The sequence below is a fragment of the Anabrus simplex genome, chromosome 5 (assembly GCF_040414725.1).
Source record: "Anabrus simplex isolate iqAnaSimp1 chromosome 5, ASM4041472v1, whole genome shotgun sequence".
In the NCBI taxonomy this organism is placed as follows: Eukaryota; Metazoa; Arthropoda; class Insecta; order Orthoptera; family Tettigoniidae; genus Anabrus; species Anabrus simplex.
Window position 1 is genome coordinate 320790781 of NC_090269.1, and position 27354 is coordinate 320818134.

General features: G+C 39.2%; 1 protein-coding gene across 1 annotated transcript in view; it reads right to left on the reverse strand.

Annotated features, from left to right (window-relative positions):
* Nucleotides 1–279: 279 nt before the first annotated feature.
* The window catches only part of LOC136874516 (cell surface glycoprotein 1), a 307568-nt gene continuing 280493 nt past the window's right edge, over nucleotides 280–27354 (reverse strand). Inside the window, exons 6-7 of the mRNA XM_067148151.2 lie at nucleotides 19883–20093; nucleotides 280–7885 (exon numbers count right to left, since the gene is read on the reverse strand). Of these exons, the coding sequence (XP_067004252.2) occupies nucleotides 5792–7885; nucleotides 19883–20093 (2305 nt within the window). The 3' untranslated portion in view covers nucleotides 280–5791. The remainder of the gene's footprint in view (nucleotides 7886–19882; nucleotides 20094–27354) is intronic.

A 27354-nucleotide genomic window follows, 5' to 3' on the forward strand; every position in this document is an offset into this window, starting at 1 on the left:
TACATTTTGTATGACATCTCATCTATTCTTAACAATATTCACACATGAATCATGTTTAATATTTCATCATACTTACGCAGGGTTAAAGTTACTTTACCATGCTCATCTATGTTTATTATGCACTAGAAATGCAATTTCTCATCTTTTCCAGTTCAATAGTGTATGTTAGGAATTGTTGTGTTTCTATTGAATAAAAAACCTTTTATTCTTGAATACTCATATTCTGAAAGTGAATTCTCATTATTTATGAAATTAGGATTTTATGAAATGTAATACAACTTAACAAGAATATTATTTATTACAGTATTTTAAACAAATTACATTCTCACCACTCAAGTGGTGTGTTTTTAAAAAATCTTCTGTCAAATTTTATACAAATACACACATACGAATACATGAGCATATTCATAAATATATGTACTATACAACAGTCTAGTATTAACATCAATGCCAGAGTGATGTCATCCACTATGCTGATGTTCCATATTCTAATTTATATACTTTATTTAAAATGTTGGTAAAAAAATCACATTACAGTAATCCTATTATTGGCATATTCCCAAAATTGAAATAGTTATCTTTCAGTTAAACATCAGCTTTTTAATGACATCACATCTGTATAACACACTAAGAAACAAACAGGCTTCTCTAGTTATAAATTTGTTGTTCATCTTTAAGTTAGGAATATTGTCTCTCTCAAAGAGCAATTAACGTACACACAAACATTTGTACATTGAAATTGTGATAGGAAATAGGCCACATTCTTCGTAATTGGGGAAGAATTGAAATTTGTTTGAGGTTGGCAAAGTTGAGCTATACACTGATGTAGACTTGTTTAGAATTCCAACATTATCATAAGTAGGGAATGAAGTCTGGACACCAAAACATTACCAAGAGGTAGCTAGAGGTTCAGGAAACACTGGCTGAAGGGTGACATCAGTTGTTTACTTTATTGATGTATCTTCACGTTTGTATGCAAACTGGAGAATGTCACGTAAAGCGAGCTCTGTCCATTCGAAGTTTTGTACATGTATGTATGTTTATTGAGTACTCAGCCTGAAAGCTGGTTTGATCTTCATCAACTCTGCTATCAGCTGTCATAGGTGGCCTAGGCATTACTGAAGAGGCATACTAGGGAAATGCGTAGTGAGGTTGTGTCCCGCTGCTTTTCTCACCGAACCGGAAGGAGCTATTACATATCAGTCTGCCAAGTCCACTGAAATGCACACACCAGCCGACCCTATGTGCAACATTTTCTTACCATTCATAATAGGAAATGACTGTGTAAGGAATGGCATTACTAGCATTGCTCATACCTCAGTCACTTTCATATTGTCAGAGCCATGGATGAGACCAAGACAGGTCAATGAAAGTAACACATTTTATCTAGCCCATACCAGATGATGTAGAGCTCTGTAAACATTAGATCTTGCCAGAAAAGGCAGGAGTGGATGTAAACAACATGATTAGGACAACACACAATATAGTTACCTATGTAAGTCTAGTGTTTGAACTTGCATCCCTAGTTATAACAGAAAATACAAAACCTAGATTGAAGTAAATATTTACTGGATAATAATCCTGCTCATGCAAACTATATTTTATGTACTTTTCAATAAATCAATAGAGTTTTGTCAAAAAGGTCAATTGTCTTGATGCTAAAACACTACATACAATAACATACTGAAATATCACAACATACAAAAAGCACACAATATCATGAACAAAAGTATCTTGAAAGGAATAAAGCACACAATTACATTCTACTTGCAATGTTGTCTGAAATATAATGATAAAATATTTCAACACAAAAATTTAACATTTATTGTTAAAACTCTTTGGAAAACTTGACTCTCCAATCTTCATACAAGACAGTTTGGCCAATATTTTAATATATGCTGCTATGAACTCTTCTTGTGTTCAATAACACAAGAGGGAGAGGTACATCTTTTGCTAGCTTACAGTTCAGTAAAAGGCAAATTTTTATTCTTCAGCAACAATAAATTGTACTTAAGCACAATTTTATGTGCATAATATGCAGGGTTTTTCACATGAAACCTGACCACTTTCACACGGCTGAGCTAAGGCCGGCTGACCGGGTGGCTTCCCCAATATCCATGACCCACCTGGCTACAGCCGGTCTGAATTCTGTCTTCTCTAGGTAAATCTGTAAATGTGCATATACAGTATAAAAACTTAACTAAATGCCTCATAGTAAATGCTGGAAAACATATGAACTGCAATAAGAAACATTACAGTGGCTGAGCTAAATTGTGTCAATTGAAATGTACTGTATTTACGCGAATAACACCTGCATATTAAAAAAAAAAAATTGAGGCATGAAATTGGGGTGCGGGTTTTATTTGAGTCAATGTTGGCATTTTTGTTTTTCAAAATCAGCCTTCCTAAAGTTAGGGTGCGGGGATTATTTGCGGTGGTGGGAATTATTTGTGTAAATACGGTATTTACCCGTTACAATGGCTGTTTAACTCTGGAAGGGCATTTCCTCTAATGTGAGTGGATTTGTCTGGTGCACTTTGTCCTTCAGGGTACCCCACAAATATAAATCACAGACTGTTAAATCCGGGGAGCAGGAGGGCCATAAACCAACACTAATCAATATGTAGAAATAAAAATTATGGAAAACAAGCACAGACTACAACATAGCAAGTGACATGCATGTACATTTACAAGTGTATCTTTTGAAATAGTGGAGATCATTTATATTTTCAACAGGTCAGAAAGGAAAGTAGTACCTATATATTGCATAAAGGAGAAATAAATTAAGAATGCAATTTTTGTACCTCCCCTTCAAACAAAACACATAAATCTGTCTTTTTGAAATACTTAGTAGATATATGAACACAAGTATGAAAACTATCAAATGTAATGTGAATGGATATATACTCAACACACTGGAACAATATGATAACATACCAGCACACACTTTATTTCCAAATACTAACATCGTCAATGTACAGACCACACTAGTAGATTGTACATATTTTTGTTCACAAAGTAAGAAACTCAAATCCTTGTTGGAATCATGGAGTGATGTTAGCCATCATCAGAGCAGAAAGCACTCTAGCAAGTTAACTTGTTATATGAACAAAATGAAGTGACTGTACATATACTCAATTGTTTACATGACAATTTTTATAGAACATAAAAGTTATATCTAGTCATTAATATACAAATGTGGTGTTTTATTTCTAACAAATATTCTTTTGATTTATGATATTGTCAATGTGTATTATAATACACTTCATTTAAGGCTTAGTTGTATTACTAGACAAAGGGAATTCGTTTTTCTGATGTACTTATTTCAAGAAACACAAAAATATACCCTGCATGTAGGATTGTAACAGGATAACTTTGAAAAGTATGAATTAGGACATAAATAATGAATGTCTTTAGAGCAAAGGATCGAGTCAATCCTGTCCTCCTGATTAATCAGTATGTCTGTCAAAGAAATAGGAAATTAAGATTATAAGATTATAAATAAAAGGATGGTGAAGATATGAGAGAAGGAATAGGGACCAGTCTCCAATAACTATCTTTAGGCTGCCCATACAGAGAAATACAGCCATACTTGTTGTGTAAGAAATGTTGACCACAACAGTCTTTCCATCCCTTTTACTCCATTCAAAGTAGGTATCTGAGCCAGAAAAGTACTATAAAACATCCACTTCCTTTACCCTCCTTCATCTATCACATGTATTGGCCTCATGGACCACATCAATATCTTTGTAGACTCTACCAAGACTACACTTCAGTACTTCATTCAGTCATGAATTGAATTTTGTGCCAACTGGATCTGTCATATTAGACAATAATTCTACCTTTAGCCACTAGAAGACCTCAATTTTTCTGAGACCTCAAGAAATTTTATATTTATAAAAACATACTGTCAATATGTTTTCATTTATACAGCTTTAATTGTATTATTTCAAGTTTTCTGATTTTCCCCATGTAAAGAAGACTATCAATGTTTTGAATGTCATAGACACATTATAAATAAAAGATCTAAATAAGCTTTAAGAAATCAGTATTAAATATGCTTAAGCAACCTAGAACTGATGTATTGTCCATCTTGTGTTAGATCGTTGTTTGATCCTTGCATCCATAAAGCCATTTTTTACCACTAAGTGGGCAAAACCTGTTAAAGGAGGTAGTTCTCATAATGACATTCAATATACTCTCAACCATACTATACTATGTAACTTCCACTTCATTTACCCTCCTTCATCTATTCATAATATTATGAAACATTATTATATATATATATATCTTCCAACAATGGATATTGTTCATTGAAATGGTGCAGAGGGTAATTATTCATCTCAAGAAACTGAAAACATTTTGTTAATTGCTTACTATTCATGATCAAGAAGTTATTTCATTTACCTTGACCTAGTTTCAATTACAACAATGGCATTTAGAACATGATTTTTTTCCTCTTGCCCACAATTCTTTGCTGTGATCTTCTGTCTGGTGCTCATTCTTTGGATCTGTCTACATCCTGACGATGCCAACCTACTGGGACTTCCAACAAAATCTAAGTCCACCTAATAGACTTTTCCCAACCAGTTGTCCATTTAGGGCATGATATAATAAGCCCTGATTCTACAATGTAGCCTATGGTTAAACCATCTCGACCAAACTCCAATAAAAATTTACACTGTTGGTCTTAAGGCCTATCTTAACAATCATTGTCTCTATTACATCATCTCCCATGACTCCTAATTCTCCATTCAAGAGACATGAATGCTAAAAATAATAGTATTATGTGCATTAAAGTTATCTTCACATACAGAAAAACACAAAATTTACTTGACGGTATAAGGGACATCACTTAGAGTTCATACAATGGAGTACTGAGTATCTAACTAAGAATTCATTTTAAGTTTGAGCCCAATAACTGGCAATGAGCATTAAAATAATTTTTCCATAGTTATCTGTATAAAAAGATAGAGGATAGACAGACCTTTATTTCTTTGTATAACAAGAGTAGAAACAAAATTACAAGTTTGTTACTTGCTTCTGCTTATACATGAACCTTCCACAATATGAAATGTGAGTCAAGGAAATCAGCAAGTTACAAATGGTTTTAAGATTTAGCTGTACACAAAGAATAGTTTAGAAAAGGGAACACCATTTAGGCAAGTATTGTTTTAATTTTGAGACATAGCAAATATAAAATGTATTTACTGTTCAACATACATTATGAGAATAGTGTGTAATAGGGCTGTTGCTTCCTTGTTTGCATCACTGAGTGCATAGTAAGTTGCTGTGATGAAGTAAGGAATACAATGTTGAAAAATTATAATTTAATGTTGATAAAGTGACAACTCAGGTACTAATGTATGGTGACTGAGCAGGCAAAGCATTGTTCAGAAAGAAAAAGAAAAAGAAGGACTATTTATAAATGAGAAGTTTATAAGATATTAATAGTTGTAACATTTTTGTCACTGCCAAATAAAAGATGATGAGTGAAAATTGAGAATAATATCTCAAGAGAAAATAATTATAAATATTTCCACTCACAAGTTAATAATATGCTGCTCAAACTCAAAATATAATTTTAAGTTAAACCTTATTTATTCCATTATTGTTCAGTATTCAGTTGGAAACTTCCTAGCTTTCCTTAGATTCTTAGCTCTCGATTTCTTGTTACTCTGTAACATCACAGGATGAATTCTTTATCTTTAGTCTATACAAATAGTCTTATATAGAGTTTCACTAGACTGATATACAATCACTCTGATCAGGTGCTCAATTTGTAGGTATATTAATAGTAACTTCCAGTGTAGTCTCTTCGATTCGAGACGGATCTTTGTTGGTACCGAGGTACTTCATCCAATTCTCGGTACCTTTCCTCATCATACTGACTGGCAGGTCTACGTACTCTGTAGGAAGATTCTGTTGTGCTGTCATATTTCTCATGTACAGGCAATGCTGTTCTCGTTACATAGGCCTGTGATGCTGAACCTTGCAGATAAACCTGAGATCCTCGTCCTGATGCTGTAGTAGATTCATCCTTTAGTTGGTAGTTCACGGCTCTTGTTACATAATTTGACTTGGCCTTTGGAACAAAGATTCTTGGAGGTTCTTCAATATTTCTCGCAGGAATAAGAGTTGGGTGAAGAGCATCATTAAGTATGTCATCATAATCATGCTCATTAATATCAGCCAAATTCTGACGTTCAGGAATGTCGTCAGGAACACGAGGGGGATTACGTTCAATTTGTTTTACAACCACTTTAACTGGACGAGGTCGTGGTTGAGGTATCTCATCATAGCTGTTTTTTGCTGGTACAGAAGGTGATATAGTGGCAGACGAGCTGCTTATATATTCAGGATCACTGGCACTAGGCCGAGACTTGAAATTTCCATTACGAGTTGTAGAATCTCTTTCTGATTGGGACTGTTTTGTTCGGAAAGATCCATATGATGAAGGAGGTACCCTTGGTGAGGGGTCACTGATAGGTTCTTTATTACGGTACTCATTCCTTGAAGTTGGCCTAACTTCCTCATTATTGTTAGATTTTTGTGAGTTTGAAGACTTCAGGGGAAGGTCTCTTTCATTAATTTCTCCAGACTGAGAAGCAGGAGTAGTAGTGGTAGTAGTGCTCTTTGGACGGAAAGCAGGTCGTGGAGGAATAGAGGAATCAGACTCAGACCTCTGTCTAAAGGAGGTTTGTAAAGGTGCCACATCTGGTTCAGGTCTTTGTCTACTTGGTGATTGTGAAGGCAATGTTTCAGGCTCAGATCTCTGTCTGGACGATGATTGTGAAGGTGCTGGCTCAGGATCAGATCGTCTAGAAGATGACTGTGAAGTTGGTACTTTTACTGCTGGACGATCTTCAGCATCATCTGGTCCTGAAGAAGGGAAGTTCTTTGATGATGTCTGACTTGTTCTTGAATTTAATTTACCAGGGGATGTAAAGGGTCTCTTGTTGTTCACTGGTGATCTTGGGGCTGAAATTACTTCATCTTCTTGATAAGATACCCTTGCATTGGGTGATGGTCTAGATCTTCTATACACAGGTTCCTCCTCTACAACCTCATCATCATAGTAATCATCATCAGATTCGTCAGCATATCGACTGGGTACTTGCTTTCTGCTCACTGTTGGTCGCTTGTAACTTGAAGAGGCTTGTGGTGATCTGTAGTCATCTACAGGTTCTGGCTGCTGTGAGGGACGTTTCCTAAAACCGGGTCTTGCTGCAGATGAGCTGATATAGGCTGGTCTTGGGGCTGGAACTGGCTCCTCTTCCTCCTCTACATCATATCGACCAGAGCTTCGCTGTGATGTGTACGTTCTTTCAGGCTGCCTGGGACGCTTGCGGTGAGGTCGGGAAGGTCTTCTGGGAGGTTCATCTTCAAAGTCATAGTCATAGTAATCGTCATACGCGACTGGTTCAACAGGTCGTCTTCGGCCTCCTGCTGGTCGTCGGCGAATAGGACGTCCCGCGCCAGACATTGGAGGTCTCCTCACGATGTCCCTGTCGGCTCCTCCAGCACTAGGAGGGTAGTAATCCTGGTTTTTGGAACGAACTCTCACTGGAGGAACATACTCCTCCTCGTCATAGTAGTCATCAGTCTGTTTCGCACGAGGAGATGTCGATGGTTCTTCAGTTGTTGTCGCTGTGGGTGAGGTGGATGGGGGAGGTGATAAAGTAGGTTTCTTGCCGTAGTCGTATTTGTCACGCTCATTAAGTGGTACTGGCCGTCGAATCTTGGGGGGAACACGTGGTCTATCATACAGGGATTTAGGATCCACTGGAGCGCCATCCTCTGCAACTGAATCGTCACCACCATCGTCCTGGCGGTGAGGATGTTTTCTCGTTCGCCGTGAGCCTCCTTTGCCAGTTGGTGGAGCCTGAAACACAGTACCGTATAACGTCATGAAAACAATTGCATCAAATAACTCTCATATCTTGTTTGGTAAACATACGTAATACAAGGGTGAATTCTTTCCTCGCACACCGAGAACAAATTTCGTTTGAAGAATGTAGAATTAAATGGTACAATGAACTTTAGAAAGTATGAGATCATTTTGTAGTATTCCAAGTAAGGGTGCAATTATTTTAAACAAGTAAGTAATGGTAAATAGGTGCCAAATCCAGTCACTTTTAAATATTCAAGTAGGCTCTAAAAGGGCTGCAAAGTACGACCTAATAATGTAAAGTATATGAGGAGAAAGCAGAAAATTCAATGATTTGGGAGTAGAAGATATTGATCACTCTAAGCAAAAACCAGGCGAGTTGGCTGTGCGGTTAGCATCGAGTAGCTGTGAGCTTACATTCGGGAGATGGTGGATTCGAATCCCACTAGGCAAGAGCTGGGGTTGTACCTTATTTAACGCCACGGCAGATTCCTTCTTAATCCTAGGTCTTTCCCCTCCAATGTGTTGGTGCGACGTTAAACCACAAGCATAAATAAATAAATAAATAAATAAATAAATAAATAAATAAATAAATAAATAAATAAATAAATAAATAAATAAATAAATAAATAAATAATAGGCAAAACATTTCTGTTCCCAGTAGTTTTCTAGTGAGAGCTATCTGAAAGTATATTCCATTATTTTTAATCTGGAGTGTAATATTGTCCTTTGTCCCATTGAAATTAATAGTAGACTTACGTTCCGTGACAATGGGTAGAGGGATAGAAATGTTTTAAGACGCTTTTAGTGTTTGGGTAGAACGCGTATATCGCCGAGAGTATTTAACTTACGATTATGTTTAATGTCTCAATTGACAGGTAAAAGAGGAGACTACCTGTTAAAAAATAAAATAAAAAGGAAAATCTGACACGCAGTTTTAATGAAATAGCACTTCAAAGTAAGGCAACGTTTGTGTTAAATATGTGACGTCACACGCACCTCACAAACCTCCGGCAGTGTGTGGTTGCAAATAATAATAAATCAACGTGGCGAACAAAAAATATTGGTGTCCCACAAGGGTCAGTCCTGGGCCCTCTCCTATTCACTTTATATATAAATTATATCACCAGATCAATTAAGCACTGCAAGTACCATCTTTATGCTGATGATCTGAAAATTTATTACCACACTAGAACTAATAATATACAACAAGCAATATGTAATGTAAATGCTGACCTTGAGCAAATTAATGGCTATGAAATTAAAAACAACCTTAAATTAAACCCCCATAAAACGCAAGCCATTATCATCGGTACTTCAAAGAATCTTCACATTTTAAAACAAAATTGCATTCCTCCCATAACTTTAAATAATACTGTTATACCTTATTGTGAATCAGTTTATAACCTTGGAGTTATTATAACGGAAACTCTAAACTGGTCGATCAATCAATCAATCAATCAATCAATCAATACTGATCTGCATTTAGGGCAGTCGCCCAGGTGGCAGATTCCCTATCTGTTGCTTTCCTAGCCTTTTCCGAAATGATTTCAAAGAAATTGGAAATTTATTGAACATCTCCCTTGGTAAGTTATTCCAATCCCTAACTCCCCTTCCTATAACTGAATATTTGCCCCAGTTTGTCCTCTTGAATTCCAACTTTATCTTCATATCGTGATCTTTCCTACTTTTATAAACGCTGGTCAGCGCAAGTTAAGAATATCTGTAAAAAGGTTTTTTGTGGCTTGCTCCCCTTAAAACGGTTGAGAAATGTACTCCCTCGTTCACTAAAAATTAAACTTGTTCAGTCATTATTATTTCCCATTTTTTACTACTGTGATGTAATTTTTACGGATATAACAAATGAATTAAGCTTGAAACTACAATGCACCCAAAATGCTTGACTTAGATATGCTATGGATTTACGGCATGACGCTCGAGTTTCTCCCTACTATAAACAATTATCTTGGTTACGACTAGACGACAGGCGTAAACTACAGTACATTCAAATACTCTTGTGTATCAGGTACTTTCGGAAGCGTCGCCATAAGACCTATCTGTGTCAGTGCGACGTAAAGCAAACAGAAAAAAAAATCGGAAGACGTCCCTGCTTATCTCTCCAGCAATTTTCGTCACCTTGGTTCTTTACATCTCCATGATACTCGCTCAGTGTCCCTCCTAGAAATACCTGTCCACCGAACAACCACATACCACCGATAATTTACTATCACCGCTTCGGGATGGTGGAATGCTTTTCCCAAAGACATCAAGGATGCTGCATCAAAAAGTACATTTAAAACCTCTTACCAGCAGTTCCTCGTTAAATACTTCGAGCAAGGTACCTGTATGTGTGGAATGAGTGATTGTGTGTAAAAATGATATGAGATTATTCTACAATAAAATAAAATATTGGGTTAATATGATAATTTAAATTAAATTAAAAACATCCGGTACTGCATTTACACAGTAGAAGTAGCCTAAACATAGCTAGTAGTAACTACAGTATTTAACTTAGATCTAGTATTGCAAGGATACAATTAGTTAAATTTCATTTAATATTTCTATTAAGTTTACTAGTATTTTTACTTTCGTATTTTTGTCGTTGCATATTGAAATGAGTATTTTTTCAAATCTGTATTATGTAGGTAGTTCCTTTTCTCTTTCTTAATTCTTTTCGTGTATATATTCATATTTTTGTCTTAATAATTAGTGTTATTTGTAGTTCTTAGTATTTTAAGTTAATCAGTGTCATTGTATTAACAAATAATAATATGTGTGCGGTTAAGTGTAAGAAAGAGCCAAGAGCCCTAACTTCGCCACAGAAAATAAAGGCTATCTATCTACTCTGTAATAAGATGGCGCTCTGTTGACTCGCGTGCTCAGTTTAGCTGAAACAGCGGAAGCATTCTTAAGTAAGTCTAAGTCGAACCGACACAGACAGGTTTTGTGGCGACGATGCGATAGGAAAGGGCTAGGAGTGGGAAGGAAGCGGCCATGGCCTTAATTAAGGTACAGCCCTAGCATTTACCTGATGTGAAAATGGGAAAGCACGGAAAACCATCTTCAGAGCTGCCGACTGTGGGGTTCGAAGCCAGTATCTTCCGAATGCAGGCTGACAGCTAACTCGCTCGGTCCAGTCTTTTATATCTGATACATTTTTACAGTACGAGCTATGATAATGGAGATATTCACGATTTTTTATTTTTATTTCGAAGACTATCAAAGGCAAGTAACATTGTAAAAATATTGTCCAGTCATCATATTAACGAACAGTGAAGGGAAAAGTGCAAGAAAGAAATAATTGGACTAAATTATAGTCACCTGAGAAATATTTTTAACTCAAAATTATTACAAAAATACTTTTTCAATAAGTAAGCAGTAAAACTGCAATTACAATTATTTTACAGAACGCCACTCTTATGGTACTGACTTTTTTCGCATGGGGCTGGAATGGTACAAGTTTGTAAAGAAAGGTATGTTACTTCATTTTGTGTTTCTTTGAGCACAGCGACATTCAATGGCTATTGTCTCTAAGTGAAACTAAGCACGATAGTTTGGAACTTTCAAATTGATTCTTTTCCATAATTTTTATTTCAGTCAGTGACTTCTAGCATTTCAGATAACTTGCTATTTGAAGAAATACCTGCATTTAGTTTTATGTACATTCCCAGCACTGATGGATGTTGTAGCATAAGCTTTTTTTTTTTTTTTTTTTGTGCTATGGGCTTTACGTCGCACCGACACAGATAGGTCTTATGGCGACGATGGGATAGGAAAGGCCTAGGAGTTGGAAGGAAGCGGCCGTGGCCTTAATTAAGGTACAGCCCCAGCATTTGCCTGGTGTGAAAATGGGAAACCACGGAAAATCATTTTCAGGGCTGCCGATAGTGGGATTCGAACCTACTATCTCCCGGATGCAAGCTCACAGCCGCGCGCCTCTACGTGCACGGCCAACTCGCCCAGTTAGCATAAGCCTGATATGTATGGAAATACTGAAGGTGCTTAACATAAGGAACATAAGCCCGTCAACATACCACACAATAAAATCAACTAAGTTCATCGTTTGTTAATTTCAATTTAAATTAATAAATCCGATAAAGACGAAGTAGTCCGCCTCTGTGGTGTAGTGTTTAGGGTGATTAGCTGCCATCCCCGGAGGCCGAGGTTCGATTCCCGACTCTGCCACGAAATTTTAAAAATTGGTACGAGGACTGGAACGGGGTTTACTTAGCGTCGGGAGATCAAATGGGTAGAGAGGGTTCGATTCCCACCCCAACCATTCTCGAAATGATTTTCCGTAGTTTCCCCACTTCTTCTTCAGGCAAATGCCGGGATGGTACCTAACTTAATGCCACGGCCCCTTCCTTCTCTCTTTCTTCCCTATCCCTTCCAATCTTCCCATCCACCACAGGGCCCCATTTCAGCATAGAAGGTGAGGTCCTCTGGGCGAAATACTGGTTCTCCTTCCCAGTTGTATCCGAGACCAAATGTCTCACGCTCCAGGACACAGCGCATGAGGCGACAGAGGAGGGATCCCTTGCTGAGTTTGGGGGGAAAACCAACCCTGGAGGGTAAGCGGTTTAAATAAAATAATAAATGAAAGGCAAAGTATGAGAGAAGAGATTATTTTAAGTCTTCAGCCTGATGAAGGGGCATTCTTCAAAGGATAAATCCCAAATAACCGGGCGAGTTGGCCGTGCGTGTAGAGGCGCGCGGCTGTGAGCTTGCATCCGGGAGATAGTAGGTTCGTATCCCACTATCGCCAGCCCTGAAAATGGTTTTCCGTGGTTTCCCATTTTCACACCAGGCAAATGCTGGGGCTGTACCTTAATTAAGGCCACGGCCGCTTCCTTCCAATTCCTAGGCCTTTCCTATCCCATCGTCGCCATAGGACCTATCTGTGTCGGTGCGACGTAAAGCCCCTAGCAAAAAAAAAAATCCCAAATATCGTCGTTGCGCCACGAAGTACCGTTATGGGACAATGTAGAGGGGAGAAATACTGACCCGCAGCACATGTCACTTGGAACGGAAATTCGTTGATACAGGTCATGCAGTTCTGAACCTTAGATGACAGAACCTTTCCGGTGAGAGTTCTAAGGTGAAATATTATTACTAGACCTGAGATTTTAGGCTCTAAAGAATTTTGTTTCAGGCACCTAAAATAGGCTTTTAAAACAAGTAAATATGCTTTTAAAGGAGAAAATGGCACTTAAAATATGCTTTTTTTTTTTTTAAATGTGTAAATAGACAGAACATAGACTTTAAAATATTATACTATACACTTAAACTGTAACGTTATCTTTCTTTAAGAAACTTGGTATACCTATTCTTAACAGAAATAACAACAAAATTAATACAGAATTAACAAGATGTTTATCAAAAACAATTATGGGTTATATGAAAAATCATAATCAGTACTGAACTAAAATCTTAATACTAAAATAACTGAACACAGTTACAGTACTGTATGCATCCCATAACGGTGTAAACGCGAACGGAGTATGTGTTTATATATTTTGTGAGGAATATTCAAAGTACATAATAATAATAATTTTTTCCAAATTTTCCAAAATCATTTTGAAAAGCACTCACAGATGTTAGAGGGTCATAGGAAAATTTATCTACATTTTTCAGTTCAATTTCTCTAGGTAAGTCTACTTTACCCCTATCCATTACCTGATGTACCCTTTTCAGCACTGAATAACCTGGATTCTTCTGCAGAACGCTAGCGCACTTGTCCATATTTTATCCCCTATCTATTGGATACTAAAGTTTATAAACACTTCAGTCATTTTAAACATGATTTTTGTTAGCTGAATTGAAAATTTTGCTTTCCTTAGAGGCAATGTAGGCACTAAAATAGTAAAATAGGCTTTAAAGGACCAAATAGGTATTTCAGGGCACTATACTACTCTGTAAATCTAAGGGATTTATCATGAAACGTCAACATATGTAAAACATTTTTTTTTGCTAGTTGCTTTACGTCGCACCGACACAGATAGGTCTTATGGCGACGATGGGACGGGAAAGGGCTAGGAGTGGGAAGGAAGCGGCCGTGGCCTTAATTAAGGTACAGCCCCAGTATTTGCCTGGTTTGAAAATGGGAAACCACGGAAAACCATTTTCAGAGCTGCCGACAGTGGGGTTCGAACCTACTATCTCCCGAATACTGGATACTGGCCGCTCTTAAGCGACTTCAGCTATCGAGCTAGGTCATATGTAAAAAAACCTTGTTGTTTCTTAAGAAACAAAATAAGCATTTGCCTTAAAATCCCAGTTCTAATCACCACATAGTGGTTTTTCTAACGTAATAACTATATACTGTTGTCCTATTTCGAGGACTAGGCGCGTTGTGCGTATCACTTGCTTGTGTGGTCCAGTGACGTGTATTTTAGCGATGTTTGTATTCATATGTGAAGTTGTAATTATGTGGGTTTAGGTTTGCCATAGTTTCCCTGGTACTTCCTATTCTAACACTCTTGGAGTTAGTGTATGATAGCCAAGTGGATTAGTAACTAGCTTCTCAATAATGTGGGCCATGGTTTGAATCCCGGCCGAGCGGGTAGGATTTTTGAAATTAAAATTCATGTTTCTATAAATCGGATTCTACGTAAAACTGGAGGTCCTGTGGCCATACCAGGTCAATAAAATGACAAGCCTTTAGGAGTGGAAAATCTCACGTGAGAAAGGGTTCTAAGAAACACTATAGAAATTCTCTGTGAGACTGTATCTAATCCCTTTAGTCTTTTCATGGCATTTCACGTGCCGTATCTCACATCATTATCAGCATTTCGCTGAAGTCAAAAATGTGATACGATCCTAGCAGGTGGTCACCTAGATATAAGACAGCGTCCTTTGCTGTACAGAATTTTATTACGGGTTGTTTTACGTCGCACCGACAAAGATAGGTCTTATGGAGACCATGGGATAGTAAGGGCTTTAAGTGGAAACGAAGTGACCGTGGCCTTAATTAAGGAACAGCACCAGCATTTGTCTGGTGTGAAAATGGGAAATTACGGAAAACTATATTCAGGGCTGCCGACATTGGGATTCGAACCCTCCCGAATACTGGATATTGGCCGCACTTAAATGACTGCAGCTATCGAACTCGGTCAGCTGTACCTTACTTAAGGCCACGGCCGCTTCCTTCCAACTCCTAGGCCTTTCCTATCCCATCGTCGCCATGAGACCTATCTGTGTCGGTGCGACGTAAAGCCCCTAGCAAAAAAAAAAATATTTGTAACGTTGTGCACTTGATAAAAAACTATGTTGTTATGGGTTCAACGAAACTCCCTCTTCAGAATCCAGGCTATAATTTATTTATAGTGTTCTTTTATGTTTCTCGCATTTAAAACAGTGCAGGTAAATTGTTCCTCTACTGGTATACCTGACCTAAATAACACACTCTAAACAACGACATTTTCTTTTCTAGGTATCTACAGTGTTCGTTTTTATGGTCAATAATGTTATTGTTCTCATAGAGCTAATAGGCTACTGTTTTTGTCGTTGTGCAATCAACTTCGTCTTTCTGGAATTCATTTTGTATTAGAAATGAAGGTGAAAATGAAGGAATGCATTGAGTAATGTTATAATCAGAAAGGAAAAGTATAACCGTTTGAGTTAAGCACAGCAATATTGTTCCAGAGTCACAGAGGTATATGTAAAACATACACAGAAAGGCTTATAAAATGTGTCAGTTGCCTTGTATTATATTCTTTCTACATATTCTTACTACATTTTCAATCCCACGATATTTTTATTTAATAATTTGCAATGTTTTAACTGATTGTAAACGTAAGTATATTTTCCAAACATGGTAAACTCCGTTTTTAATGTATAAGGAATGCATACAATGTTCTGTTTCCTTCCTTGAAATTGTTTGATGTTGTGGGTTGGATGAATACCTAAACAACGGAGTTAATTATCCAGAACATTACATGATATTGTTCTTGTCATGATTCATACAATTGAAATTTCCTACGAAATAGGCAGTATCTCCTCTCTCTCAGTCTTTCAGAGTACATGATGTCCACCTAAGTGACCTAATGGACCGTAAACATATTCCTTGGTGTTCATCGACACCTCTAAGTATGCTCGTTAGACAGTGGAATGAAGACAGATTTCAATGCGGACGAGATTATACTTCGGCAGCCGTACAGGCAATTCAATGGCAATTACCGCCATTGAAATCATGGCTCCAACTCGTCTATTTGCCAGTGATTACTCTCGCTCCTCATTAACGCTGTTGAGATTCGAATCCTGGCCATTGCACGAGGAAGTTTTGAAAGTTATTATTATTATTTTACAATTGGCTTTACGTCGCATCGACACAGATAGGTATTATGGCGACTGTGGGATAGGAGAAGTTATATCAACTCCATATGTACAGTGTGGCCCACGAGTGCTTCATTTTGATTGGCTCCACCATGTTTTAGCCAAATATCCCGTTAGCTGATTTAGGGCCGATATTATAATAGAGGTTTAAACTGTAGGCTCAGTTTAAATTTCGGTTTATCTGTTAGTCGTGTATTATAAAACTTAATCTTAAGTTTAACTAGAGATTAATTTTACTGCCACTCATCTACCGTTTAAACTGAGGTTTAAGAATACATAACCTTACAACATGGCAGAATGAATGGATCTTGAAGATATTTTGAGGTTTTTGAAGAAATACTAAGCGATGACGAAGAAGTGGTTCAAATTATTGAACGACCACGGGCACTACAAGTTTTCCGAGCAAGGGGACGTCGCTTTCATATATGGAATGAAAAATAGTTTTTAAATAGGTTTAGGCTTTCAAAACAGACTGTCATAACCCTATTTCAGCAAATTGGTGCTAGAATCAAACATGAAACAAAAAGGTAAGATGTAAAAATGACTTTTTGAACTGTTTGAATGTCAAAAGTGTAAATTTTAGAAAATAAAGTAACTTCCTTCTATTTCAGAAATCATGCTGTAGAACCCCTCAGTCAGCTACTAATAGCATTGCGGTTTTATGCTTCCCGTAGTATGTTTATTAAAATGGGAGTTTTTGGAGGAATTCATAAGGCCACTGTTTCACGGTCTATATAAATATTTCTGTACTAATGGCACAAGCAATTCTTTTTCCTTACAAATAAATTTAGAACAACGTTTATTGCTTTTATCTGTCATTTTACTAACAAGAAGTTAAAAAAAAAAAAATTATTGATAGTCATCTTTTCTTGCAAGTCACTGCAAAACATTATCGATAGTAATCTTTTCTCGCAAGTCACTGCTACCAAGATCGTATATTTCCTTCTTCACCTCAGTTTAACTTAGGCCGGCCATTATAAGACTCAACATCGGTTTAAACTCAAGTTACAGTTTAACTCAATCTTCAATTTAAACCCTCATTATAATACCGGCCCTTAAACGCATGCATTCCGCACAGGATAAGGTCACTCTTTATGCAATTACAGCCAAGTATAGGCTACCTGTTTTAACTTTAACACTACCGAAAATATGTCTTTATTAAACACGGGGGAGTTTGTTAGTTTCGAAATGTGTGTGAATTTACTTATTTCTGAGGTCTGAGTTTTGAAGAAAATTTCGCCAGGCTCTTCTGCTTATGGATGCAGAAACAGATCCGGAAAATATTTTAAAATTAAATTGGACTATTGCTTGTTTTCAGATCTGAAATAGGTACGTTATGAGACGCACCTGGCAACGAGTAGAGTTGTCTCGTGCATTATAATGGCAACAGTACAGTAATAACAAAATGGGTTAGTAATTTTATGGAGGCCAAGGCAGCAAATGTCAGATTTTTCCGTTAATATTTGCCGTATAGAAAACTTGTAGGTCTACATAACGAAAGTTGTTTAGAAAGTTGTTTAGAATAACAGAAATGTTCACGATTATATTATTTTTTGCAAATTTCCAAATATCCCTGAAAATATCTATTTTATCTAAAACCTGTTAGAGGAAAGGTCATTCCCGACCATTTATGTCTCATTTCACCGTATGAGGTATGGTTAATATATTCTCGAATTCATACTTTTATGGCTAATTATATCTTAAAGGACGTGGTTATAAATGTCGCCTAGCATGAAGTTAGGGTTTTACCATACATTATAATGATAAAAATAATAGTCCGACTCCGTGGCTGAATGATTAGCGTACCGCCCTTCTGTTCAGAGGGTCCCGGGTTCGATCACCACCCGGGTGGGGTATTTTAATACTTCGGGCTTGGGGACTGGGTGCTTATGTTTGTCCCAACACTCTCCTCTTCATACTGAGACAACATACCGCACTACGAACCACCACAGAAACATGCAATAGTGATTACATCCCTCCATACAGGACTTGCGTCAGGAAGGGCATCCGGCCGTTAAACTGGACCAGATCCACATATGTGACGCAGTTCACACCCACAACCCCAGAGTTGTGGGAAGAGTGGTAGAAAAAGAAGAAGGTAATGATAACAGTAATAACAATGTAGTCTTGATAGCACAGAATGAGCAAGATCTTGTTAAACAATAACAAATCCTTAGATGTGGATGGAGAAATCTTTGCAAGAGTAAAAGCATTTAAATATCTTGGGGCAGTACTCAGTGAGAGGAATGAGAAAGACCAAAAATAATGGCTAGAATTCAAGCAGGAAACAGGACAAGGTTTGAGTAGGAAAGCTGCTCAAGTCCCGGCTTCTATTCTATCGAGATCCACGAAGATAAGGATCTACCGGGCTGTAATACAACCCGTGGTCCTATACGGAGCAGAGACCTGGACTCTGGCACAAAAGACAGAAAGAAAACTCATGACATTTGAGAATGCTGTGCTGAGAGAGATTTTTTGGACCAACTTGCTCGGTTTATTCGGATTATAGTTCGCATGTCTATGAACACGGCGTTAAATACAAGCTCTTTTAAAAATTCCTCCCGTGAATCGAGCTCTATTCGAAATTCCACCATGAAGCGCACCCTGGTCCGTAATTATTCTACTGTGAAGTATACTCAGCTCCGTAGATCTACTGTGAAGTATACTCAGCTCCGTAGATCTACTGTGAAGTATACTCAGCTTCGTAGATCTATTCTGAAGTACACTCAGCTCCGTAGATCTATTGTGAAGTATACTCAGCTCCGTAGATCTACTGTGAAGTATACTCAGTTCCGTAGATCTAGTGTGAGGTATACTCAGTTCCGTAGATCTACTGTGAAGTATACTCAGCTCCGTAGATCTACTGTGAAGTATATTCAGCTCCGTAGATCTATTCTGAAGTACACTCAGCTCCGTAGATCTATTGTGAAGTATACTCAGTTCCGTAGGTCTACTGTGAAGTATACTCAGCTCCGTAGATCTACTGTGAAGTATACTCAGTTCCTTAGATCTACTGTGAGGTATACTCAGTTCTGTAGATCTACTGTGAGGTATACTCAGTTCTGTAGATCTACTGTGAAGTATACTCAGTTCTGTAGATCTACTGTGAAGTATACTCAGTTCTGTAGGTCTACTGTGAAGTATACTCAGTTCCGTAGATCTATTATGAAGTATACTCAGTTCCGTAGGTCTGCTGTGAGGTATACTCAGTTCCGTAGGTCCATTGCGAAGTATACTCAGTTCCGTAGATCTACTGTGAAGTATACTCAGCTCCGTAGATCTACGGTGAAGTATACTCAGCTCCGTAGGTCTATTGTGAAGTATACTCAGTTCCGTAGATCTACTGTGAAGTATACTCAGTTTCGTAGGTCTACTGTGAAGTTTTTGTTGCCAATTTGCTTAACGTCGCACCGACACAGATAGGTCTTATGGCGACGATGGGACAGAAAAGGCGTAGGAATGGGAAGGAAGCGGTCGTGGCCTTAATTAAGGTACAGCCCCAGCATTTGCCTAGTGTGAACATGGGAAACCACGGAAAACCATCTTCAGGGCTGCCGACAGTGTGATTTGAACCCACTATCTCGCGGATGAGAGCTCACAGCTGCGCGCCCCTAACCACACGACCAACTCGCTCGGTCTACTGTGAAGTGTACTCACCACGTCATCGTCGTAGTACTCTGGATCCTCCTCGTAGTCCTCGTCGTAGTAGTAGTCGTACACAGGTCGACGAGGTCTGGCGTATGGCCTCTTGCGGCGACCTCCAGCCTGTTGCTGAGGGCGCCGGGTGGGGGCAGATGTAGGTGGAGGCGGGGGCGGTGGAGGTGGGGCTACTGTGGTGGTCGAAGCTGCCTTGTAGAGTGCTTCGTTTCTGTGGGCAGACAACATTTTAACTGAGGTTATTGGCTCCGAAGCTACACACTCCTTATTAATACTTCTAATTCATTTATTCTGTAATGTGTTCATTCCAAATTAATTGTCCGGCATGGACACTGAGGTTTGAAATATATTCATAAATTGAAATTTTATGTGTAATGATAAAATAAACCGAAAGTGACGATTTGATAGGATCTTAACTGGCCAATACTTCTAATATCAAGAAAATAGAGAGTAGTTCGAAGGAAAAAAGAAAGAAAAACTAAACCTCATACGATTTGTTGATTTGATTTGATTTGTTTTTTATCATCAACAGAGTTATTAACTCTCCAATTACAGATGATATAAGAAATTCAAATAATAACCATATTAACAGCACTTACTAACTAACTAAGCAATATACAATATACTGTGTATACATTTACAAAACACATACGGAAATATAACTTTCAGTTACCAAAAACGTCTATGGGGCGTCCATCAATTGTCTGCGAATTTCACTAGTTGACGAGTAGAATATGTCAACCATCCCGCTAATATCATTCAGGGATCTTAGGGCCTGCATAAACAAAGAGTTCCTATGTGATTCAGTTCTGCACCTGGGTAAGTGAAAGGTGACAGCCTGTCGGGTGTTGCGGGAAGGAACATGAATTGGTAGCAAGTAGAGTAAATGAGGACAAGTAGGAAATTGCTGATACATTTGGGTATGAAACGTCCATTAACATACCTGTGCCTAGTTCTAAGAGACTCAATACGCATCTTTGTACAAATCAGATCGTAATCTATCGATGACAGCTACCCAAGAACATTTTACTGAGCCATTTTGAGAATCTGATCTGTACTCGCTCCAAGGCATTAACTAAGTATTGCTGCGAAGGGATCCACACGTGAGAGCAGTACTCTAGACTAGACCGTATAAGCGAGAAATACAGGGTTTTCAAAGAGACAATATATTTAAAACTCTTGCAAGTTCATTTGAGGAGGCCTAACGTTTTAAATGCTTCGTTAACGATATTTAACAAATCGTCGTTGCCGGGACAAAACCTCGTATGTGATAGTATTTTTGGAGATATACTGACCCGCAGCACATAATTTATGAAGAGCGAGAATGCCTTGACTATATTCACACAAAATTGCACCTTAGATGACAGAACCTTACCGGTTAAATTTCTGAGCTAAAATATTTCACATAGGAGGTTTTGTCTCGGCAGCGACGAAATGCCCACTGAAAGATAAACTATTTTGATTACTAAAATAATACCAAGATCGTTAATTTAGTAACACGCTTCATTTCTTGCTATTTGAGTGATTGTACTTGCGATTTTTTTCGTGAATGATATTGCACTGCACCTTGAAATATTTGGGGTTAAATGCCACTTTTTTTTGCACCAATCACTAATATTATTTATATCAGACTGTAACAATTCACACTCATCTTTTCAATTATCCTGCAGACTTTAAGGTGATCAGCGTAGAGCAGGTAGTTTATCGAATGGATTTGTGATGGCAGATTATTAACAAATAGAAGGAAACACAAAGGTTCCATTAGTGAACCTCGTGGAACTCCAGATATAGGCTGATAAGGACGAGAAATGAGTCTCTCGTATTATATTGAATACCTCCTGTCGCGAATCAAATAAATAAATAAATAACTTTAAAATTAATTTTAAAAAATTTGCATTTCATGATGAAACTAATCTATTGTTTACAAACTACAAGACTTATACTAAAGTATACCCCAGTTTACTGTAATTTTATAAGATGTGTGATGGAGAATTCTTTCAGTCAGTCCTTAAGTCCCCACAAACTACAAGACTTATACTAAAGTATACCCCAGTTTACTGTAATTTTATAAGATGTGTGATGGAGAATTCTTTCAGTCAGTCCTTAAGTCCCCATACATGGTGCTCTGTCATATTTCGATGATTTCAGAACAGGGTTTAAAGCAAGTTATCATGCTATAGTCATTTGACGAAGATCAACTGCAAGAAATATTGCTTGAAGTTCATGATAATAAGTGTGTATTTCCATCAGTATGACATTTACTGCAGAAAGCTCGCTGTGCTTGAGCGCAGATAGAGTTTTGCTGGTTTTCCTTCCTCGGACACATGGCACTCACAACAGAAATGTATTGGGATCTACTCGCTATTAAGATCACTAAATCAGATAATTACTGTATATTAAACATTTACTTCGACGTTAGTCTCGCTCGTCCCATAGGTAAGGTAAGGTAAGGGTTATTCTGCTCGAAGGCAGATCCGAACCTCCGCAGAGGTGTTCCTGAGCCGGAGTTTACGTGCGGTAGGGTGGCCAGTTCCTTTCCGCTCCTCCATTCCCTTACCCCCCCACCAACAGCGCGTGGCAACCCATCCAACTCCTGACCACGCCCAATGTTGCTTAACTTCGGAGATCTCAAGGGATCCGGTGTTTCAACACGGCTACGCCGTTGGCGCTCGTCCCATAGAATACATAAATATTCTGAACATAAAAATTTTAGTTACCCGATGCTTAATTCAATAATCGGCTTTATACGTCGTTGAAACAAGATATTCGCGTCACTCAATGCTCAGTATATTGATCGACTTTGTCTCGATCTTCAACGAAATGAAGTCAAGTATACGGTGAACAAATAACGAATGTTGAAACGTACTTAGGCTGTACCCTTATGCTATACGCGTGGCTTAATAAATAGTTTAAAGTACCATTAACGGTTGCTTCAACATGTAAAAATAACAAATATAGGAGGGGAATCGGTAACTAAGTAGTTACCTGTCAAAGATGATGAGTGGTCAAATTCTTAAAGTCGAAAGCTTGAGAAATCCAGAACAAAGTTCAAATTATAAAGTCATATGAAGATGAGAGGACGTAAATAATACATGTATCGGCAGAAACTCTCGTAATATTCTCAAATAAATGGGAGGTATGCATCATTTCCGCGTCACATCTTACGCAAATATGACATTAGGTCAAATTAATTGATGTGCGACATTTTTTGTTATGAAGCGTAATACGTACATTACTATACACGAAGTATATAATACTGCGTGTTACAGCGCCTATATTTGTAGAATTAGTTTCATTTTATACTCATAATATGTTTAGGAATAAATGTAGAGCCAGTATACAACTAATTGTAGCAGTGTGATTCAGCAGCCCCTTCCAATATCGTTTGCTGCTGCCCAACCAACGTGCACGTCGTTATAGGGGTGCTATTCCCCTGCAGGCGTACTGTATGGTACTAATGTTCAGTGAGAACTCGCACACAATTTTGAACCCTAGCGAAATTTTATATCATCCGTTCGCAAAACATGACGCCATTAAATCATGTAGCAACGTCCTTTTTCCATGTCACTATGTTAATGTGTCGTGCCTCGTGACCGGGTGTAACGAAAAGGGGAATCAATGCATAAAACTAGGTAACAGTGCAGTAATTAATATCTTAAACACCAAAAGGGATGGCGTATGTACCCGGCTCTCGTCGTACTATCAGCATGTTACAAGCAGTGTTGCGTAGCGTATGTAGTTAAGCGTTCGCCTAGTAATCGATGGAATGTGCCAGCGGCGGTTAGAATCTTCCATCGTTCAAATATTTTTGCATCGGTATGATGTTTGAATACATAAACACAAACCCACGTTTGCCACATTCAAACATTAGAATAACGCTGTTATTCATCGTGTACCCTGCGCATAATCCGCTGTTTAGGGCCTGAATGCACTGTAATCTCCACTGTAATTCAGCATGTTTTCCACATAGGAATACGTTGACATGCTCCTCATTTATGGGAAAGCAAGACAAAACGCGTGCGAGGCACTACGTCTGTACCAGGAACGGTATTCCGACAGGCGACACCCGGCTGCTACGACATTCCACCGTGTTGAAAGACGCCTAAGGACAAGTGGCGTGATTTCCGACCAGCCACCACTCTGCGACAGGCCCGTTACATCGGGTGAAACAGGAGAGGCCGTTGTGGAGGCAGCTCGTAATAATCCACACATCAGTACAAGGGCGATTGCACGACAGGTGAACACCAGCCAGCCGTCCGTCTGGCAAATACTGCATGAGCGTAAATATCACCCATACCATCTTGAGCTACACCAAGAGCTCCATGGGTGGGATGAAATGAAATGTCGTATGGCTTTTAGTGCCAGGATAACCCAGGACGGGTTCGGCTCGCCAGGTGCAGGTCTTTTTACTTGACTCCCGTAGGGGACCTGCGCGTCGTGATGAGGATGAAATGATTAAGACAACACATACACCCAGTCCCCGTGCCATTGGAATTAACCAATTAAGGTTAAAATCCCCGACCCGGCCGGGAATCGAACCCGGGACCCTCTGAACCGAAGGCCAGTACGCTGACCGTTCAGCCAACGAGTCGGACATGGGTGGGATTTCGAAGCTCGAATGGAGTTCTGTCGGTGGCTATTAGGCAGGCTGAACAATGATGCAGCATTCGCATCCCATATCTTGTTCTCGGATGAAACGCACTTCCACAATAATGGGAACATTTATAGCCACAACATGCACTATTGGAGTCCGAACAATCTTCACTGGGTGCGACAGGCGATCATCACATCGAACATTGTCAGGTCAGTTGTGTTCCTATTATTTCCGGTCTGTATGTGTCCGGCATGCTAACTAATCGGCCCTTCTTAGGGCCACAAGCACATTCATTCACAAACTATTTGCATGAAAGCGGGTACTGAACTTACATTGCATGCGGTACGTATTAAAGAAACATTTTAAAAATGTGTAATCTTCTCCCTAGACCCGAACTTCCCACCTGACATGCAAGCCCACTCCACCACGCCTTTACCAACTACACTACGGTTTCGTACGGCAGACCGCGCAGCTTATAGCAAGTATTACGTTTACTGCGGTTACAATATAAATTAAGTGTTTCACCGGCGTCTCAGGTTCATATGATCTAGAAGGCACACGCATGTCTTCCATTGTTTAATACGAGTAAAAATGAAATGGGTCCGCCTCTGTGGTGTAGTGGTTAGCGTGATTAGCTGCCACCCCCGGAGGTCCGGGTTCGATTCCCGGCTCTGCCACGAAAATTTGAAAAGTGGTACGAGGGCTGGAACGGGGTCCACTCAGCCTCGGGAGGTCAACTGAGTAGAGGTGGGTTCGATTCCCACCTCAGCCATCCTCGAAGTGGTTTTCCGTGGTTTCCCACTTCACCTCCAGGCGAATGCCGGGATGGTACCTAACTTAAGGCCACGGCCGCTTCCTTCCCTCTTCCTTGTCTATCCCTTCCAATCTTCCCATCCCCCTACAAGGCCCCTGTTCACCATAGCAGGTGAGGCCGCCTGGGCGAGGTACTGGTCATACTTCCCAGTTGTATCCCCCGACCAAGAGTCTGAAGCTCCAGGACACTGCCCTTGAGGCGGTAGAGGTGGGATCCCTCGCTGAGTCCGAGGGAAAAGCCGAACCTGGAGGGTAAACAGATGATGATGATGATGATGATGAAAAATGAAATGAAATGGCGTATGGCTTTTAGTGCCGGGAGTGTCCGAGGACATGTTCGGCTCGCCAGGTGCAGGTCTTTCGATTTGACACCCGTAGGTGACCTGCGCGTCGTGATGAGGATGAAATGATGATGAAGACGACACATACACCCAGCCCCAGTGCCAGTGAAATTAACCAATGATGGTTAAAATTCCCGACCCTGCCGGGAATCGAATCCGGGACCTCTGTAACCAAAGTCCAGCACGCTAACCATTTAGCCATGGAGCCGGACTTTAATACGAGTATAACATTACGATGTCCTATTGTGGTGAGGCGATAAATACCAAGATATCCGGTTGTGTTGTTTGAGCATACCGGCAGGGCAGATGGTTTCAGGGCGGAATGAATATTGTGGGTTGCATAAAACTACATTGGAAGAGGCGGCTGAATCATGCTGTATAGCTGTCACTTAGGGGAATTTACGTCTTTCACATCTGGAAACCACGACCGGCGGGGGGGGGGGGGGGGCGGCACAGATATGAATGTTTTGTTACCTTGTGCTCTAGATATACCTATATATATATATATATATATATATATTTGCATGGAGCAAGGACCGATGTTCTGCAACAATCTATGCTCACCCTAGGCAGAGTACCAAGACTGATTTCCTGCAACCCGCTATACTCACCCTTGGCAGGCAATAAAGACCGGTATTCTGCAACCTGCTCTACTAACCAAGACAGGGAATCAGATCAGTGTCGCAAACTTAGGGTTTCATGTCTAGAAAGGAAATTTTAGGGGATACATTTATCAGGGATTTGTTTATGGGAAACAGTTTTTTAGGGGATTCTTAAATTCTTCATTAAACAGTTTATTTTCTTTTGCCTATAATAATGATATACTGTACACGTATTTCACGTCTGTATCCACTGTGTTAATTAGCTTTATCTATGGAGTTGGTTAAATCAAGGCCACTTAATTTAAACGCGCATACGCACGAGAAGCCTTCCTGCTAGGTTGCGTCAATTTTGAAATCATTGGTCTTAACGAGCGTGGTCTGATTTGATTGTTTAAACATGATTTTTACGTATTTGGTTATTAGCTTAATGCACAATTTTATTTCTGTCTTACTTTAATTGTGATTGTCTTAATATGAATGTGAACGTTGAGAGAGTGAAAATGTTGCAGAGGAAATACGACCAGTATTACTGCAAATATTGGGAGACTAAAACTCTTCTAAAAGGCAAATGTTCTTCTTCTTCTAAATCTGTTTAACCTCCAGGGTTGGCTTTTCCCTCGAACTCAGCGAGGGATCCTACCTCTACAGCCTCAAGGGCAGTGTCCTGGAGCGTGAAACATTGAGTCGGGGAATACAACTGATGAGGATGACCAGTGCCTCGCCCAGGCGGCCTCAACTGCTATGCTGAACAGGGGCCTTGCAGGGGGTTGGGAAGATTGGAAGGGGTAGACAAGGAAGAGATAAAGAAGCGGCCGTGGAATTAAGTTAAGTACGATCCCGACATTTGCCTGGAGGAGAAGTGGGAAACCACGGAAAACCATTTCCAGGATGGCTGAGGTTGGAATCGAACCCACCCCTACTCAGTTGACCTCCCGAGGCTGAGTGGATCCCGTTCCAGCCCTCGTACCACTCTTTAAAATTTCGTGGCAGAGCTGGGAATCGAACCCGGGCCTCCGGGGGTGGCAGCTAATCACATTACCCACTACACCACAGAGGCGGACAAAGACAAGTGTTTAGTAACTAAATTGTACAATAACTACCTATTGAAAAAAGTAACTTTTA